The sequence below is a fragment of the Electrophorus electricus genome, chromosome 1, assembly GCF_013358815.1.
Source record: "Electrophorus electricus isolate fEleEle1 chromosome 1, fEleEle1.pri, whole genome shotgun sequence".
NCBI lineage: Eukaryota > Metazoa > Chordata > Actinopteri > Gymnotiformes > Gymnotidae > Electrophorus > Electrophorus electricus.
Window position 1 is genome coordinate 11,663,677 of NC_049535.1, and position 14,034 is coordinate 11,677,710.

At 45.0% G+C, this 14,034-nt stretch overlaps 2 protein-coding genes across 2 annotated transcripts; one reads left to right on the top strand and one right to left on the bottom strand.

The window, feature by feature from the left end:
• The first annotated feature begins 170 nt into the window (after nt 1–170).
• Nucleotides 171–6,904, top strand: senp2 (SUMO specific peptidase 2). The gene is made up of 17 exons (XM_027018700.2): nt 171–466; nt 1,259–1,314; nt 1,454–1,566; nt 1,672–1,756; nt 1,855–1,942; nt 2,080–2,230; nt 2,324–2,430; nt 2,625–2,698; nt 2,922–2,979; nt 3,068–3,149; nt 3,233–3,388; nt 3,747–3,878; nt 4,037–4,243; nt 4,527–4,606; nt 4,698–4,782; nt 4,898–4,993; nt 5,075–6,904. Exons 1-17 carry the CDS (start codon nt 300–302, stop codon nt 5,138–5,140), a joined length of 1,803 nt encoding a protein of 600 aa, XP_026874501.2. The 5' UTR covers nt 171–299; the 3' UTR covers nt 5,141–6,904.
• Nucleotides 6,688–11,479, bottom strand: pjvk (pejvakin). Its single transcript, XM_027018701.2, has 6 exons — nt 11,269–11,479; nt 10,813–11,008; nt 10,499–10,640; nt 10,314–10,431; nt 9,887–10,030; nt 6,688–9,687 (listed from the first exon to the last, which is right to left on the bottom strand). Exons 1-6 carry the CDS (start codon nt 11,477–11,479, stop codon nt 9,389–9,391), a joined length of 1,110 nt encoding a protein of 369 aa, XP_026874502.2. The 3' UTR covers nt 6,688–9,388.
• Between the last annotated feature and the right edge of the window lie 2,555 nt (nt 11,480–14,034).

A 14,034-nucleotide genomic window follows, 5' to 3' on the forward strand; every position in this document is an offset into this window, starting at 1 on the left:
AGAATAATTGAACCTGCAGGTCTTCGCGTGTTTTCGCACGGCACAGCTGAACAGTCGCGTCACACTCCCAGTTTGAGCGCGCGCTCTCTTGACCCACGACGTTACGCGCGTCCTCACTTCACGCGACGGGGAGAATCGCTGGACGAGGCGCACGCACGCACGCACGCACGCACGCGCGGGAGGGGGGGGGCATCGTACGTTGGACTGGATGTGATGCCACGCTCGGTGTGGCGAAGCCCGGCGCAGCAGACCTGGCCTCACCGAGCACGCAGGAGTCCCGTTCCCCTTGGTGGCTTGTGATGTACGGGTGGATAGTCGACGGCCTGTCGTCGCTCTTCGTGCCTTTTACGAGCGGTAACAGTCACGGTCACGGTTACGGTAACGGCCGCCCGCCACCGCGGGCTACGGTGACCGCCGCCACAGGACAAGATTGTAGCGTTAGGCCTGCTAAACGCAGCTATGAGAGGTCGGTGTTTACGCCCTCACGGACTTGTTGACTCCTGATATTCACTACGCGTCCGAGCTGTTAAATACCAATTGGCGACTTTCTCGTGTGCTGCTGTAAACTTTAGCTTTCGGGTGCTAACGTAACTGTGGCTAATCTAGCTAGCTTTAGCTGGGTTTATCCTGCTAGCTGTTAGCTAACACATACAGACTAGCCAGCTCGCTGACGCTAATGCTGTTGGACTGTCAGAGCAGCTGGTAGCACCACACCGGTTAGCTTATTTTCCATTTCACCGAATAAATATTCAGCACAGGGTGTTTTAAAAAACACCCATTTGAGAAATGCGGGGTAATTCGTAGCTAGTTGGCCAGCGTAGTTGCTAACGAATTTACCCGGCTTGTAGCAGCATAGCTAGGCTAACCTAGAGATAACAGGGTGGTCAGCGCTCGCTGAAAAAACGTCTGTTTTGTTGCATAGCAATTGTGACTTTTGAAAAGCACGAGAGTACGAGCTGGTAAGATGGTCCGTTAACTAGCTAAAAGAGAAGTGTACAAAGTGGACGTCCGCGGAATCTCGGTAAAACGCTAAAGGTTAGCTAGCTAACCTTAGCTAGCTTAATGGCGATTTAAATTTTATTTTATTTTTAAGATTGTACAGCAGTTTGGTCAACCATTGTCTTAAATGTGCTAGCTATATTAATACGGTATAATTTGTCTTGCCATTTATGTATACCGCAGGTAGATAATGCTATTGAGTAGAATTTAAAATACTCCGTGTTAACGTGAGCTGAGGGTTGTTGATGTTTTCCTGCAGTGTCCATTCTCCAGATGGTATATCGGAACACCTGGAGATCAAAAGACCAAGACGAGGTAAAACGATGCACATTTCTGATCCACATGGCCATCCGTTATGACACTTCCTTCGTCGCGCTGTAGTTCAGTGTACGCGTTGCACCCTGTTTTACGAGGCGTTAATTAGGGTTGCTGATAAACGTATGGTCCTTTGCAGATGTGATCGTCAGAGTTTTCAAGAAGACGTTTGCAGGGATTACAGGGTTGCTTCGGTTGCGACAGCACAAGCCGTGCCATTCTGAAAAAGGGAAAGGGAAAAGAAAAACACAGGTTTGACAGCACTTCAAAGTTTATTCTGCCTATATGGGTCTGCGTCTTTTGTCCAAGAGCAGTTTTGCACTTTGTTAATGTAAAATATTTTCACCTTTACCACAGGTTGGACATGTTGCTGTAATGGGTATTGATGAACTTAACAGCAATAGCCTAAATAAGTGGATGGTTAGTGGTGATGTTAAAATGGGTGAGTGTGCTTAAGCATGCACTTGTCAAACATTTTTGGCAGATAACAGAGAAACTCACTCAGTGATTTGTCCTTCTACGTCTGTTTTATCTAATCAGAAAAACCGGCTGAAATCGGACTGCCTAGCAAAGAGAAGGCTTTTCCGAATTTCTACCAGAGTGCCCAGCCCCTGATGAGAAAACCGGAGTGAGTACTCTTCACATGCCCAGATTGGCCACATTTACTTTTACTGTATTGCGTTTAGCTCTTTATACTACTTCAGCATTCTGAACGCATGCAATGCAACACTGATTGCTGTAATCTGTCTTTTCTTTCTCTGTTAGTGGACCAAACCTGTATATGGGGAACCAGGATCGGCAAAGAGAGCGGCAGCACCGGATGTCACTGCAGCTCCTGCCGTCCTGTGCTGGCATGGGTTTGTCTGAGATGGACCCCCCTGCCCGTACCCACAAGCCCTCCCTTACCGTGGAGGAGGTAGGGCACAGCAGACACTGAGGCCTAGCTGACTGCAGGCTGCTTTCGTCTCTTAAGGACTAAGTGACATGTCTGGCTTGTCCTGTGAATTAGGCTCTGAAAGAAAGTGACCGAGAGCACTACAGGAAGCTAGTGGAGATGGTGTCTGAGAAATACTCGAAGAATAAACCCCTACCGTTTGGACGGGTGAAGCCACAAACGTAGGAGTGCATTTAAAAAAAAATAAAAATCTTTTTCTTACATTGCTTGTTGTTCAAATTTAATATTTCACTTTCAGTGTATTTACGAATGTATTACATTTCCTTCATTTACAATGTATAAAGTCAGTAAAGGGCTTATGTGGTGATTGGTGAGCTTGTTGACTCAGGACACTGACAGTGCTTAATTTTTTCAGCACAACTTTTCCTCTGGATGGTCACAAGCCCTTTAGCCGTACTGTTGAGCTCAGCAAACCAGTTCCAATTAGAGGTGAGCTAAACTATGAATCTCACTCACTCTCTCACTCACTCTCTCACTCACTCTCTCTCTCACTCTCTCTCTCTCTCTCTCTCTCTCTCTCCCCCTCTCCCTCTCCCTCTCTCTCTCTCTCTCTCTCTCTCTCTCTCTCTCTCTCTCTCTCTCTCTCTCTCCAATCAGTGATACCTGTGAGTTGGGTCATGTTACCTTGAATATGGGTTTTCTTCTTTTGTAGTCAACCCTACTGTGTCAGTGTGGAGGGGTTCCACTTTAGTCAGTCACACAAAGGACAGGTAATTCCTTAACCTCTGCCAAGACCCTTTTATATTTCATATAGATGTGCATGGTGGTTCTTACACAGTTGCTACCTTTCTGCTGCAGAAAGGTTGACGTCACCTGTGGCACACTAGTCAGCGATGCACGGGACAAGACACTAGGCGAGCGGTCTTCAAAAAAAACAGTGGTGAGGAACACTGCATGTCTGCCTTATAATAGATAGCGGTATTTAAATTGTCCCATGGAGACACCCTGCCCCTGTCCCTGCAGCCAGTAGACGTGGACCTGTCTGTGGAGGTGGAGACTAGGCTGAACCTGAAGGACAGAGAGGCGTTTGCGGTGTACCTACCTTCTACACAGACGTGGTCGGAGCTCCTCCCAGACACAGGGAAGCGCTGTGACGAGGAGTTCCCCAGACTGACCAAGGTTAGTAGCATCAGACCTCTACTCCCTTGTATTTTCACGTATGCTTTGACAGGGTTTAAATATTTAAAGTTGTTAGGATGTGCAAAAAAAACCAACAACCCTAGCTTTGCTAAGAAATATAAGACTCAAAATTCAAGAACTTTCACGTGCATTTATAACTGGTACAAAAATGCAGTGAAATGTACAATGTTTAAAAATAATGTTTAGGGTAAAGTTTTAATTTCTATATCATTAAATGCATCAATAATACAATGTAAATAGTAATTCAATGTAGATGTTTCTAATGTTATATTTACTTTAGTGAATTTGCCCAGTTTCATGTTGAGGCGTGTGCGTGCATGCGTGATGTGTATCTCAGGAGATGCAGCAAGAGGTGAGTGCTGCCCTTGCCCAGAGGGACCCAAACCTGGTCCTGAGCAGCGCTTTCAAGCTACGCATCACACAGAGGGATCTGGCAACCCTACAGGAAGGAAGCTGGCTCAATGACGAGGTACAGCCTCACGTCCTACCAGATACCTAGGTCTGTCTGTTTGTTCCTTTACCGCTTCACAAGCCTTGCCTTGCTGGAGATGGGATCTGCCCACAGTGAGGCGTTAAACCTTCCCTCTTCCCTGTTTTTTGTTTGTTTTTGTTGTGTTTTTGTGACAGGTGATAAATTTCTACCTGAACCTGGTGATGGCGCGCGGTGAGCAGACTCTGGGCGGTAGGAAGGTCTACTGCTTCAGCACGTTCTTCTTCCCCAAGCTTCTGGCCGGAGGCCACCATGCCGTGCGCCGCTGGACCAAGGCCGTTGACCTCTTCCTGTACGACGTCGTCCTCGTGCCCCTCCACCTGGGCGTGCACTGGTCTCTCGCAGTGAGTTGTCGTCCGTCACGCCCACACTCTGTCAGCCCGTTGTTTTTGAGTTGGGTTTTAATCAGAAATGAACTCGCTGTTATGTGTGAACAGGAAAACGCACACACAGCTGAATTAAGTGGTGATTTTATAACTGAAAATCAAACCTCAGTTTGCAAATTTCTGCTGTAGGGAAAACTGTTGAAGAGGGGCTGAGTGGTGTAGATTTTGTACTGAAGGGGCTGCTGCTTTTTTGTTTTGTTTTGTTTTTGGGTTTTTTTGTTTTAATTTCTCTGTTTTCTAGGCTGTTGAGTTCAGATCGAAGTCGGTGAGGTCATATGACTCCATGGGCCAGAGGCATGATGACATATGTAACCTCATAATGTGAGTGGCCAGAATCTGCTCCAGTGCGCACACACGGTCTCACGCAGGTTACCAGAGGCTCACACGATGGATGCCGTTCCCTCTCTCGTAGGATGTACCTGAAAGAGGAGTACAGGATCAAAAAGGGCAAAGATCTGGAAACCCTGAAGTGGACGGTGACCAGCACGCGATCCGCTGTAAGCCGGCGCAGGAAGTCAAATGGCTCCCTGCATTAAAGTTCGGAACTAGACCAGCGATTGTTTTAGATACCTTCAGCATTTTTACAAACACGCCGTTTGTGAAAATCTTTAGGAGGTCCCCCAGCAGAGGAACGGGAGCGACTGCGGCGTGTTTGTGTGCAAGTACGCCGACTGCATCGCCCGTGCTCAGCCCTTCTCCTTCAGACAGGTAATGAATGGGCCGTCTGATGGGCAAGGTGGCGGTCAGTGCTGCACATGGTGTCTGGTACCACGTGTTTTTCCTCCACAGTGTCACATGACCTACTTCCGGAAGGCCATGATCTGGGAGATCCTTAAGCAGAGGCTGTTGCAGTAAGCGGGCGATGAATCAGACTGATTGCGACCAAAGCGCAGCACCGGAATGCATGCGGGCGGCCGCTTCCATGCTCACGTCGGCCTCGCCCCTGTCCTGTTTATCCAGAAAGGCCTCACAGCTCCTCCTAGGTTTTCAGTTGTTGTGGTCTAGGTTCAACAGTAAGGAACTGGACTGTAGAGGCAAGACAGCAAGCAGAGAGTGTGGTGTGTATGTTTGTTTTTTTAGTTGTTGTTGTTTTGTTTTAGTTCTTTGGTGTTTTTCTTTTTTTTGGGAGGGGGGGTGATGTTAAAAGTAGTTTTGTTAACACTAGCCATTCCTAGAATTGTCTTATTTCCCCTTACAGGTTAGTCTGTGTATAGACTTAGCCCCCTGTTCAACAACACAGCTCTGAGGGTTTGGATGTGTGCTAAATGGAATGGACTGGTGCGATTTTGGGGGTAAATTGACAGCAACAGTTGTTCCTTTTCTCGAGGTGACCAGGTGCGTGGACTGAACCTACCAATGGTCGCACAGTATAAATATACACTCACCGTCACGTCCGTACGGGGAGGATGACGAGCTATCTATTTATTGCTATATAGGCAGGAGAGAGTCCTAAATCACCTGCTTGTGATTTGTTTTTTTGACTGTTACTTCCTCTGAAGAATTATAAGCAATGGCAGGAGTGAATGTATATGAGAACTATGGTACTTGAGCTGTGGAACGCAGTGACTGCATCAGTATTTATTCAGTAGACTGGTTCTCTCCTCATGTGTAGATATACCCACCCAGCCCAAGTGCCTTGATGCAATCTTTTGTTCCTCTCAGACTCTAATCTTCAATACTACGTAGAGCAGTGTGTTTTAAGGATGGAAACACTAAAAGCTACCAGAAACGTGTGTGTGTGTGTGTGTGTGTGTGTGTGTGTGTGTGTGTGTGTGTGTGCGCGTGCGCGCGCGGTGTGTGTGTGTGCGTGCGTGCGTGCGTGAGCCATTACATGGGTCTATACTATAAGGAGGGTATGCAGTGGCAAAGCTGATGGATTCTTGTAGCTGTTGTTTTTTTGTTTGTTTGTTTTTTAAATTATATATAATATATATATATTCCTCATTGATTATAACCAACTATTTGTAATGCAAGGTTTTGTTTTTTTTTGTTGTTGCTGTTGTTGTTTTTTATTTTTTATTTGTTTCAGACGGAACTGGAAACAGGTGAGCGTGATTATTGACAAACAGATGCAGCTGTAGTGCTTTCTCTCGGCATTGTCCTTGTGTTCTATAACCCGTGCAGTAGCATTTCCGTCATCTGTCTGTTGTCATGGCAGCACCGGCTTGCTTCGGGACAGACCTTCACCCTCATGTGGGCTGCGAGCGCTGAGGGAGATGTGCAGCGATGGCGACGCCTTTGGGTGTTACAGTCATGACATTCCATCACCACTGTAATCTGCTTTGGTCCCAGTTTTTCATTAGACTTTAATTTTAAAAAGCTACTTTAATTTTAATTGGAAATGGGATGAGGTAAGGTAACTTCTGTTTCAAGGTTATAATTGAGGATGCATTTTCTTTGTCTTTTTTTGGAGCTTGAGTATTAATACCTTGTTCATCTGTCATGACGGGTTGTAAGAGTGGAAAGACTGCAATGAGGGGCCCCGTGTAGGGTTAATTAGTTGTGCATTTCTACAGACAGCTAAGATGATGTCCAGGTCTGCAGTTTGTGTGCTGGTTTGGCATTCATTGCAAAATGTTGGTAATTTTATTTTTTTAAGTAATAAACTGGAAAAGGTAGGTTTTTTTTCTGTCTTTATTTTTGGCCTGGTTAGGACTTTTCTATTAATGTTAGATGTGCACTCCCCAGAAAAGATGTATTTGCAATTTAAACCAACATGCGTCTAGTGTAAATATCTAGTACCTCATTTTGATATTTGTAATTTGTAAGGATATTAAGGTTACAGAAGTTATTTGTAGATGGCTGTTTTGTTTTTTACTTGTTAAGTTTTATGAAGTCAAATTTTCATTATCTTGGCTGATATGGAAATTCTCTTATGGAATATTTCGGTTTTCTGGTTTTAAGTATTTTATCTTGAAATAAGCTATCTGCCGAAATAGTCAGAAATACTATAAATGGGTATTTATAGGCTAAGGTGGTTTGTGAAGATATAATATTTGCACTGTGATAATAGACTTTTGCCGACAGGTGCCGCTATTACACTTCATAATTGTACAGTGGGGAAATTTTGCTTGTGGAAGCAGTTAGCTGGATAACAGTTTAAGGGTGGTGAGAAGAACAAAATGGATATTTCTGATGAACGGACTTCAGTCTTAAGGAGTGAAAATATTGTGGAAATTCTTGTCTTTATGTGCTAACTCCAGGCTAACTCCAGATCTCCTGTAGTAGGTCCCTGTGTGGCACAAGTCAATGTAGAAGAATTCCACACACGAGGCAACTGGAGCCTTTATTAATATTACATTTTTTTTTTAAACAATTCCTTAAAACCTTGACACGGGATGCAAAAACACCACTGCTGAAAAGTAAAGGAGAATATTTCAGGCAGGACTCAATTTAAGCTGTTAAAATCTTTCCAGTCAGAGAAAATGGGTCATTCCATGCTGACTCAGCTCCCAGTTGTCATGTATTTTCTTGAAAAAAGTAAAGCAAACTTCTAAGTTCATGAGACCCTACAGAATAGGTCTACTACAACGTTATGGAGTTTTGACGTTTGGCCCTCACAACTAAATGATCACTCATCAGTTATTTGTAAGTTTATTCTAAGATTGTCCATTTTCCACATGCAAGAAACTCCCTAAGGATAATTTGCTGAATGAATGCATGTAAATGTTACTGAATGTTTTACAGTAATCAAATGAATGCCATTTTTTATCATGTAAAATGTACATTTAAAAAATTAATCTCTAGTTTCTATTTTCTTGCAAACAAATTAGTGTTAGAATTGTATTATCACATCTATAAGTTATTTAGTGCTGCATTAAAAATTGAGTACCACCTATCTGGCTAAATAGCTTTGGAACTGAAATACCCACTTTTTAAGATATTTTGACTGTATCCTTTCCCCAGAAGGACAAACTTAATTTCCCTTAAACATTTTAAGGGGCTTAATAAAGATGTTCTATTACACCCCCTTTAATACAATTCTGTAAACGAGCATTTGGTGGACAAAGCCAGAGGAATGTGAAATATTAAATATTACAAAGTGAAATTTTATTGAAGCAGAGAAGCAAGTGGGAAAAGGGGATGCATTGAAGGGACAACACTCAGACAAAAGCTATATTTCATGAAAATCCATGACATGAACTAGGAAGCCTAGGAAAGTTGGGAATGACCCAACTAGAAATGTTCATAGTGCAAATGTTTCAGAAAGGTTGCTACTGTTAAGTGTGGTGGAAGCTAGCCTAGATTACCAACTGGAAAAAAAAACCTCATACCAATTCTCACCTGAGATGGGACGGAATTCACTTCCTGTCCTGCCATCACATGATCCATTGCTTAATTATTTATTACAACCCTTAATTATTCAAGTACCTTTGTGTGTGAGTGTGTGTGAGAGAGAGAGAGTCAGCAGCTGGTGCTCATGTTAAAAGTAAGAGGATATGTGCAAGCCATCCCGCTGTCCTGCCAGTGATATCTTGGTGCCAAAACACCCCCAATTCATATTCTAAGAAAGAACGACTTCATAGCTGAAATGTAAACAAAACACCAAGCACCACAGAGATATGAAAGATCTGGACTTTGCAGATGGTGTGTAAACAAATTCACAAATCTTCCAATTTTCCAACCTTTTAAAAAATTTCAGATTTTTTTTTTTTATTCCAAACGCTCAAGTAACACCTCTGTTCCCTTTATAAATGGCTGTTACTTTCACAGATACATTTAATAAAGAAATCTCAGATGTGATTGTCCTGAAGTAAATGTAAATCATGAATCCCTGTTAGCAACCTTTTTTCAGGCCAAGAACAATAGGCCTACCTTCTAATACCTCCAAGAAATCTGTCCTGATGCATATTTCAAAATATAATTACTTTTCTTGTGTCTCTATATATGTACATTGCAATTTTTGTTCTTGCTGCATGACACGACTATTAAACCAGTCAGAAACTCGCATCACATCAGCACTCACATCAGGTTAACCCTGGTGCTAGAATTCACCTGAATGTTTTCCACTTTTTTCCCTGACGACAATCAACTTCAGTGCCAAAACATGGCCCAATCAGTATCCTTGCACTGGGCCTATGAGCCCACCTCCACACAGTGAGGTCACCGCATGCTCTTGTGCCACAGGTCGAAACAGGGCACGGCGTGCAGACGCACGTACTTGTTTCCGCCTGAGGAACACTCCAGGCATCCGTAGACGGTCTCCCGGCGCTGGTGGCCCATCCCGCACAGCGCGCAGAGCCCTTTGGGGATGTTGTGGTTTAGCAGGTTGACCCGCGTGTGCTTCTCCTCACGAAGGTAAGACGTGGACACGTCTGTCATGCTGGCTGCCCTCTCGTAGTAGTCGGCCGTGTCGTCCATGTACGCGTCGGAGTGGGTGAGCTCCTCAAAAGTGCGGTCGTCTGCAGAATGGAAATACATGAATGCTTACTGCGTATTTGGTCCTGGGAAGGTGAGGCTTATACCAAACTAGACCTTGGAAAATGGAGAATTAATTTTGTTATAGTGAGAAGGGTGAAGATCACACTGGAGCTCATCAGTATCATGACAGACATTCAACCACATAATGTTCTCATACTGGATTGGATTCCTTTGCATTACCTGCTCTAAAGGGGTTGCCGTAAATGATTCCTGACAGGAACCTTCGCAGTCTGCCAACAGAGAACCTGCCTACGATTCCTCCCAGCTGTTCTCGGATCTGCTCCCGCTCAAAGCCTCCCGCTGACTCCGGTGCTACACAGATCTCTGATCAGAGGGGCGAACGCAGGGATGAGGGAAGGTTTGATACATGCAGGTCTACATGTTTGTAATTGCATGCTCAAATGGTGAGTCCAATTCCATGCATGGACCCTTCAAGTACACTTTGTGCCTTTGGTTGAGAGTTGATGTTGTGCACTCTGAGTATGCACACTGAATACGCACACTGAGGATGCACACTGAGTATGCAAGTATGTAAAATGGAATGCAACCACAGTAGTAAATGTTGTTAACAAAGCAACGTGCAACAGCAGCTTCCAACACTGCTTACCCAGACGTCCGTCAAGTCGGACGTAGAGGTCACATATGCTGAAAGCTATGGTCGTGTGAGCTGGAATAACGATGGCTTTGTCCTGGCCTTTAGGGTTACGGCCGACGTCTATCTGAAACTGTATGAGACTGTATGAGGTTTGTGTGTGTGTAGACCTCCACAAGGGAGTGTATGCATTTGTTTACCCTCATGGTAGTTCCACGCACACCAGCGTGGACGCTAAGAGAACACTGTCGTGTGGTGCGAATGCTCTCCATGACGACACACAGCACAGTCCGCCCACTGTCCTTTGACTGGCGGATCAGACAGTGGTCCAGGTCCACTTTCCTAAAGCAAGAGAAACATTCGGCGCACAGACACTGAGAAACCTGTAACTGCAATGCATCCACCAAATCTAATTCGTGTGAATAAATGAAAAGACGCATCGTTCATCGTTGCATCTCTCTGCAAGCCGGCGTCTTCTCCTGCAAGTGGTTAGGGCTCATTGCAGAATCTCTACCTCGCGTTCAGCTCCCTCAGTAAGGTGGGAACCTCCACCTCGTGTTTGGTCACGATGCCAAAGGAAGCTTTGACCGCCACCGAGTCAGAACCGCTGATGTTGACACCCACTTCGTGGATCAGATGGTTGCCCAGACGCCCATTGAGGGTCACGTCTGACTTGTCTTCATAGTTGAGGAGCTGGTAAGATGAGACTCCTAATGTCCAGAAATAGATTAGGTTACCTGTCAACCCCTCATGATGTGGCACTGTTTTCTGTGGTTGACCAACGTGCAAAATGCATGTTTTTATCACAGCAGATCGAAATTTCATGAACACATGTACGTCACCCTTTCTGTGTCATTCATGTAGGTCTCCCATAATTAAATATGTATTATCTAGGTTACTGAAACAATTGACAAAGCAATCTCCTCTATCATCAGAATACTAGAGCTTTAGTGTTCGTCATGCTTGTTACCTGCAGTAATCTCCGTTTCGCCCACGAGAATGTCTTTCAGCGAGAAGGGCGTCGAGGCGTACTTGGTCTTCTTCCAGAAATGCCTCCTCCTCTTCCTGGTGACCAGGCCGAGGGGCTGATAACGGTCCGCCTCGCTGAGACTCGGCACGGGGACCAGCCGCCCCGTGTCCCCCACCTGCTTCACAAAGTTCTTGGTGGCCGCCGCGAACATGGTGACGGCGCCGGGCGGCGAGCCGGAGCCACGCGGGTCATTCCACAGGCGTCGCAGCTCGAGACGCCGTCGCCCTGGCCGACACGCTGACCTCTCGTGAGCTGAATGAAGGTGGGGTGGAGTGCTGGCTTCGGTCGTGCGGTTGATGAATAATGAAGAGGTGACAGAAAGCTGAGAGGAGTGTCCTCTGTCGAATGCGCCGCGTCAACTTTGGCATCACGTTAGACGACCCCTGCATTCCAACAACATTAACAAATTATTCATGAGGACCTGTAGTAGAATTTACAATACCTTTTGTGAATTTGTTGTCACTTTTCTACATTGCATGTACTGTATTATTATTATTATTATTATTATTATTATTATTATTATTATTTGGCTTGTTCTTATTATAACGTACTTTGTGGGCCGGGCTGTCTTATGCATAATGTACTGAGTGCCTCTTGGTGTAATTTGAAAAAGTAATCAGCAACACCGGCGAACAGAGATCAAGGAGCATAGCAACAATACTTTTATAAGGAGATAAAGCAACAATACTTTTTACTTATATAAATTATGTTTTTATTATTTGCATAAATCAATCAAGTAATCATACTTAAGATTGTGTTTTTTAGTTGTGTGTGCAAAGGCGTTTGGCTCTTCATGATATAGGATATAGCACATTTATTTTCCTGCCAGAACAGCGTCTGTAACATCTGGTGTCTTGATTTTGTGTACGTTACATATTAGACTCACAGCCTGTTAATCTAATGCACTCGGTAACTGTGCAGGATGTGGAAAATGCAACCCTGGAATAGCCATTAGTTCTTCCAAATAGACACCAAGAGCTGGAGAGTGAAGCAATCTTGGCTAATTCGGTATCTTCCGGTTAACCATATGACGGCTTTCTTTAATAGAATAACAACAACGGACGATTATTGTACTCAAGAAATCAAGAGTTCGGCTAAGTTAATCGATCGATGTTTAATTATATGGCGCGTTTTACAAGTCATTGTCACAGAGCAGCTTTACGGGCGTCCACGTCCCGGCGCCCACGGAGCAAACCAGAGCTGAGAGCGGTGAGGAAAAGCTCACTGGAGGTGAGAGGAAGGAGCCTCAAGCTTCAGAGAGGGGAACCCATCCTCCACCGGTCAACATAAATCTGTGCACGACACGAACACAAATAGTACAAAAAGAGGCCGTGTTGCTGCTTTTCAGCAGAGGCGTACTGAGTGTAGACTTCTTTAAACAGCACTTCATTCTTGTAACGGTAAGAACGTCGTATTTACGGAATAAGCCACTCACACATGACCTCATGTGGCTCACTGCTGGGTGCAGAAAGTGCAGCCAGAGCCTGTTCGAGGAACATTTTACGAAACATCTCTGTCCGAGAGCGCGCTCTCGCGCCGGTAGGCACGAGCGCACGCTCGTGCTACACTGGGCCGGTGTGGAGTCTTGGAGTCTCCCTCGGGTCAAGGGCGTCAGCCAGGCAATTAGGACGATAAGACCAAGCCGGCGTGCACGGGTAATTTCACATGGGAACAAATGACCTAACTGAGTACAGAGCGTAGTTGTAGGGGAAGGAATAAAGCGTAAAGTCAGTGTTTGTTGTTTTTATTCCCTTTGCAGGATATATTTAGTTCCCCAAGACCATACAGAGATACGGTTTGTGTCGTTCAACAAAGGTCTTTAATTCAGGGCAACATGGCTACCGTGTCCAAGCAAAACAGTCGTATGGAAAGTTTTCAAATTATGCGTAATGCTCGAGACGAGTGCCCTCGAGAAGCCGCGCTGGAACTGAACAGCAGATCCAGAATAAAAGTCTTACGCAGAGTTCGCCTGGTAAAGAAACCGAGGAATAGCACGTCGCCGACCAAGTGCTGCTTCCGTGGATTCTCGTTAAATTAGCTCCTATCGATTTAATGAGTGCTGCAGAGGAAAGACAAAATTAATGTGAATTATCAATGATGGACCTTCAGAAAACGAATTACAAATCATTTTTTCTCAAAATCACAAACGGATTTCGGAGCATTAGTTGTGTTGGAAGGCCAGTGAGTGGGTTTGAGGAGGAAGTATTTTTTAGTGGAGTCGTACTGGCGAAGAACACGCAGAAACCAGCATGTGCTGGTAGTTGTAGCGCTGCCCCACACAAGGTGAATTGAAACAGGCCTATGCAAGGCCCGGCTCTCGAGCACTGCGCGTGCAGACGTGCAGGCTTCAAGGCAGTACTCCGACAAACCTCCCTCTCGCGTGGGGCCTGAACCCACAGAGCCGGAGGGGGTGGCGTGGGTCTGAGAGTAAGGGCGATAAATCTACACCTTTCGTCACTCAGCGTGCGCAGCTGTTTTCAGCATCTCGAGGTATCGAGGTGCACAACAAACTACCCCCTGCACTGCCGACTACCCCACACACAAAAACATGGGAAATGTGTCAGGTTCCTCAGCAGTCCGAAAGGTACCGTTATAAATGTGGAAGTGATAAACAGAGTTTGCAACAAGGTATGAAACATTTTTTGAAAAATATTGAAAATACTGAAAAATAATCGTAACAACAATAAGAATAAAACACCTTAATAT